Here is a 6,000-nt window from a genome sequence, read left to right as displayed (position 1 = left end):
CATATAGTGTGGTTTACTTTGGGCCAAAGCTGGTCATTCTGGTGGTTTTTCTTTCTATTTTTATGGCTAATGGACAATTACCACCTGAGAACTACCATATTCTTTTATTTATTGGCAAAAGATGAACAAAATTCTCTTGCTCGAACACTAGCTGAAACAATTGCCGATTGCTTATCATTTTGATATTAGCTTGAATATCATTGTATCTGTCAAGGATCATTCAGTCCACACTGCAAGATCACAAAGAGTTCAGCCAGCCAAGTATTAAAATGAAGGTGGTAGATGCTGATTCAATCAACACAGGAGAATTGAAAAATAAAATGGTTTATTCAGAGACAAGGTCACAGTATAAATGGCTACCGTCTTCATTCCTTGTCTAGCACATTTAGAGAAAGAACCATGTCTGACTAGTGGATGTCTGCAAGAACAATTGCGAGACAAGTATCAGTGCGAGAAATGGTCTACTAGACAGCCATCGATAGGTTTGAGACCACTCAAAAGTATTCAGTTCAGTGGAAATTTGACATTCTTGCTCATTACTATGTTCTATTTGGAACCACCTAGCCCGAGTAACTACTTCCTTTGCCAAACTTGTGTGTAGTTTGACACCATCCTCTGTTTTGAATTAAGCACAGTTTTCTGTTCATACAGTGAATGCAAGCTTTCTGCTTTTCAGTTACATGCATGATTGTTTCTACCATGTTTTTCCTCATTTGTAGAGGCCAGCTCTCAGGCATTATTGGCGTGCTTGCAAGGGATGTTTTTTTTTTTTTGCCAATATTGTGATAGCATCCTCATTGAAATAAATTGATTAATTTGAATGCTGAAAATAGCTGCCTTGCACAGCACCCTGTGCAATTTGTATACTTTGACAGAACATTTAATTTGGCATCTCTTTTCTTGAATGCCAGTGACCTTTGCAAGTTATCAAATATGACAGCAGATGCCTGTGAAATGTACACAGGGATCTATCTTACATTGCATAGTATGACAGTGCCAAAGCACAGTACAGTGAGTCAGGTGTGTGTGGAATATACATTTGTAATGGCTTAAGCAAAAGATAAAAAGAGCTTTGCATGTATCTAACAAAGTTAAGGCACTCTAAAGTAAAAGACATGAGCACATAGTGTTGAAGTGCTGATAAAAAATTTGGTAGGAATACTTTAATTTTCATGTTCGTTGTCCCTGTTGGTCAATATATTTGTGCCATGCAAAAATATGCAATAGTGCACATGTTGCAGGTTGTTGGATTAGGATGGATCGTAGCATGTGCATGCATTTAGGCTGAATGCCTTGCACGTAGATTTAGAAGCGTCGCTGTCCCTGGAGCCAGGACACTCGCTTTATTCACTTGATTTAATCAAGCTACTACACTCACTCACTCACTCACTCCAGGCACAACTGCAACACTTCAGTAGATAGGGGAGCAAGCGAAGGAATATTTAATGTACAAAGTCGTGTTGCAAAAAGCACTACAAAAAGACAACAAATAAGTGTAAAGATTTCAAAAGTGCCGTTGGAATGTCACTTCAGTAGGAGTTTCAGTATGATGGACTGGAAGCACCTGGAGTGTGCTCATAAAATGTAATGTTTATCCAGATGCGAGTGAAAGGCATTTTGTGCACACACAATTCTAGAGTGTCAAAGCAGGTAAACTGCCAGAAAATATAGGCTGTATATTGTTCATAGATGTATAAGGCAGAGCTGTTTCAGATAACTGTGTGATTGCATAACCTGCCATGTTGGTTTTCTTAGTAATGGTCAGTCAAGTGAACATGCTAAGTAGATGAACAAGGTCTTCCTTTCAGTTTGTTATGTCTAGAAGCTAGGTAAGTCCTCAAGACTGCAAATCTTCCTTCAAAATTGAACTGGGAAGTGTTTGTACATGTTCACCTGTATGTATATATTTTTTAAAAAAATGTCTCAAACCTTCAAAAACCTAGTCCTCGTCACTCTAATGTGAGAACTGTAATTGGATGTCGATTCTAGAGCTTCTAATCACACAAGTGCTCTGAAAAGCTCATACTATATTAGCAACACCACGCAGCACCAATTAATCTGCACAACCACAATGCTTGGAATGTCATGATTGGGAAGTGAAAGGAACTTTATGCCTACAGAAGAACCTGAAAATAAAAATCACAGTGGTGGTTAGCACTGGACCAGCGTATCAGAACAAACCAGCCGGGGAATGAAGAGAAGCCACCATGCAGCTCTGCATGGAAATCAGGCTACACAGATCCACAGTGTCTGCTAAAGAAGACACTTGCATCCCATAAACCCTCAAAGGAGGAAGGGAGGGCTTCCGTTTGACTGCCGATGCATGATGCAGACATTTTCCATGGTGACTTCACAGACTGATGCAGAAAGCAGCTGACCAGTTCACTCCAGCAGCAGTCATAATTGGTTAACTCACTCGTGCACTGAACTGGGACCTGCTGTTTGAATAACCTCCACAGGTTCCCAAGAAGGGACATACATTCCACCCCCTTCCCTCAAAAAGAAAAAAAAAAATGACTGTTCACAAGGTCACTGCTCAGAGGTCAGTACGAGCCGTGTGGTCCTTGGGTGGCAGTCGGCCAGCCCGTGCATCTCCGATTGCACCCCAGATGTCAAAGAGGAAGTCTTCAGTGAAACCGAACGCATCCAGGTCAGAATCGGCCACCGCAGTCACAAATTCATGTGGGTTGGGCCTCTCGCAACCAAGTTCCCAGATTTGAGTAGCTGTACGGAGAAGTTTGCAGTTTAAGCATAAATGTTTGAAACAGGTTCTAAGAAAACTCTTTGGAACCCTAGAAAACCCGAATTCCTTTATGGTCATGGCACACAGCCAGCCTGTAATTGAATACAAGTCTGCTCATAGAGGGTCCTATTCTTGTTCTAGCAACTGTTCTACCAGCACTTTTTTTTTTCTCAAGTTTCATAAGGATGCATTTTTAGCCCATACTGCATTGCAGAACATTTGGCATCTTTGCTTGTTCAGTTCATTGAGGAAAAATGAAAAACCAGTGTCATATGCAAACCTTACCATCAGAGAAGAAAGGTGCTACACAGACATAAGCTGGCTTTTACCTATTGGCAACAAGAATTCTGGATAAACCGAGTAAACAACAACGCCAGGTGTTTTACCAAATGATGAAGACCAAATAATGCAATATTATTGCAAAATAAGTTAGAAAATACTATTACGAGTACTAAATCTATTTCTGAGGTTTTCAGAATGAAAAAAAAAATTCAATGTGCAAGTCTATGTTACAACCATTGCTACCTAGCTGCATGGAAGTTTAGCTTCTGCTATCCGCAAACTATGGTACAGTGTGTACTATAACAAAATTATTGTACCTCTAGTCATAAAGCATGATGTAGCACAATAATAGATTACAGTCAAACTTCGATATAACAAGCGTGGATCTATTTTATTATTGGGTATAGCTGAGTAAATTAAAATTTGGATGGTGACGCTTTATTTCAATGTGTACTCTACTGCTATAACAAAACCAACTGTAACTGAGATAAGATCTGTTACACCAAAGTGAATATTTGTTCGCTCAAAAGCTCAAAATGTGTATTCTCTTAGAAAAGGTATAGGCAGCAAGAGCAGCTTGAAGCAGCACATTGTGGATGCACGTGTGCATTTAAAAGCCACTGGCATAGCTTGGCTGGCTCACAGCTTGCAAGCCAACATGTCAATCTCATTTATCACACACTTGCACATTATATGGTGCAAAGAATGTTTATGATTTAGCATTGTTCATGCGAGTGGATTTCAACAGTACAAGCCTACGCAGAGGCACAAACAAGCTGAAATGCATATACATACTACAAAAGCACACCATTTCATTTCTATGTTTGCTAATGTTAATGACACCAGTGTGGTTCAAGTTTCGAAATGGTGTTTCAGTGCTGCAACACATTTACCAACAACTAATGCACCAGTGACATGCCATATCACCGTGACAAAAATAATGCATTGATGTGCTCCCATTTAATTATGCTGGCGATACCCATCAACATGTAACTAGTTGAAACACTGCACACAGATGCTCTCTAACCTCCTAACTGTCTGCCCTGTACTTCACCACTAGTAGTCATGAACAAGCTTGCCTAAGACAAAACATTTGAGAACAAGATGACTATGAGTTTTTACAGTTTGTTGAAATTTAATGACTGAGGTAGATACTGTAGAATGTGTAATGTGCTTTTGACAGCATCTGGAAACAAAAAAATTTCATTACCCAGTTCAGAGTCGTTGATACCCATGTAAGACTCAAGAAGGGCATTAATCTTGTCCACTGCTGCCTGGATCACATTGTCAGGCTGTGCATAAAAAAACAAAGTACACAATGAAGCCTTTAATGCAAATTTGCTGCCAGTGGCTCCAATTAAAACTTGCCTAGGCTGCAATTATGTGCAACACAACAAAAAATGCAAGTACTAGAATCTTTATTAATAATATTTTATTAGTAGTTACCAAGCATACCTGCCAACGTTAAAATTAGTAACAATCTTGTGGACATAACACCAGGGAAGGAGGGGGGGGGGGAGAGTAGCATGCATTTTTTGAAGTTTGCCCTGAGCAATCACCATTTATGGAACACATATACACAGACATTATTAACAATTATTTATCTTTAAATGAAGCACACAAGCAGCACCAACTTAAAACAGCAGAAACTGACAAGCAAAACAAAGTTTTTTAGATATGTCAGTTGGTTGCTGTCGATTTTATCTCCTTCAGGAACTTGGCTCAGTACAGTTGCTCGAAATAGGTAACCCCTCTCGTATATGGTGTTTTGTGTCACCACAAGATAATGCACACGTGACCAGTCTTTTTTTTTTAGTGTTTCTTTTTTCTTGCGATCTTATGCCACCGCATCTCTCGATGCCATGAAAACATTTTCACAAACAATTTTTATAAAAATTTGTGCAACATTAGAGTTGTAGAACTAGCCCAAATTCATACAGACTATGGAAAATTTGGGAGAGTTGGTAGGTAAGAACAGGGATCAGATATGAAGGACGATTTCATTGGTATTATTCCACTTTCTTACAGACAAGTGCATTGCTTGCACTGCCGCCATAACCTTGCGCTTATAAAGGATTCGGTCTCGGTGATAATTATTTATATTGGGTTCAGATATTGTTTTATCTCAGGCTTGAGAAAACTCATTAGCAGGTGCATGCAGCAAAATTTGCGTACAAAGCTCAAGCCATATAATGGAGCAAGATAATTTCTCTACAGAGGTTCAAGTGATCACGTCTACAATGAAGCACATAAGTTGTTCCACATTTAAATTGTGAAGACAAAGAAATCAATGAAAACTTGCATGAACACAGCTAAATTGCTAGCAGACAATTGTTATTTCTTCTTTTTTTTAATGAAACCATTACTTTACAAATTCACATTTCCTCAGTTTTTTTGCATGATTGTTGTATGCTTCAATTATATACTTACTAGTGTATAATTACTGTATTTCTTTATTGTGTGTATGCTTCTATACAAAAATAGCACATAATGTGTGAATTACCTACCTACTTACTCTGGTATAGCTACTGTCATCATTGCTGTATTTTCCCATACTAAGTATTTTTTTTAATAAAACAGTTGTATTATCCCGTATTTTCCCCTGCCTTATGCAATGCCTTCGGGCCTTTAAGGCCCGAAGGCATTGAAAGGCATAGATGAAATAAGGAAATAAGTACAATAAGGCTTAAAACAAAAAGAATGTTTACTGTATCAACCTGACGACTTATGTGTACAAAAGAGCTCACAATGAAACGGTTGCATTGACACAAAAAGGTCGGACAGTCTTGCGTAGCAGGTTCATGCACTCACACACACATTTATGTGCAGGCATGTTCAACAATAAGAGGTAGGCATGCTTTGCAAATGGAAAGTTGCAGTCATGCCTAGTAAGGATTAATTTCAGCATTCTTTTAGACAGGTTAGCGTGACAGTGGTGACACTAGTGGCTGTACATAAACGTGTTGATCCAGAAT

General features: G+C 38.9%; 1 protein-coding gene across 2 annotated transcripts in view; it reads right to left on the bottom strand.

Annotated features, from left to right (window-relative positions):
• Nucleotides 1-308: 308 nt before the first annotated feature.
• kermit (PDZ domain-containing protein GIPC-like protein kermit) overlaps nucleotides 309-6,000 on the bottom strand; it is a 193,726-nt gene continuing 188,034 nt past the window's right edge. For both annotated transcript variants that reach the window (XM_065437252.2, XM_065437251.2), the window contains exons 5-6: nucleotides 4,236-4,317; nucleotides 309-2,724 (exon numbers count right to left, since the gene is read on the bottom strand). In XM_065437252.2, the coding sequence (XP_065293324.1) occupies nucleotides 2,537-2,724; nucleotides 4,236-4,317 (270 nt within the window). In that variant the 3' untranslated portion in view covers nucleotides 309-2,536. The remainder of the gene's footprint in view (nucleotides 2,725-4,235; nucleotides 4,318-6,000) is intronic.

This window comes from Dermacentor albipictus, chromosome 9 (assembly GCF_038994185.2).
Source record: "Dermacentor albipictus isolate Rhodes 1998 colony chromosome 9, USDA_Dalb.pri_finalv2, whole genome shotgun sequence".
Taxonomy (NCBI): domain Eukaryota; kingdom Metazoa; phylum Arthropoda; class Arachnida; order Ixodida; family Ixodidae; genus Dermacentor; species Dermacentor albipictus.
The sequence above is the reverse complement of the archived record's forward strand: the minus strand, read 5'-3'. Positions and strand labels throughout refer to the sequence as shown.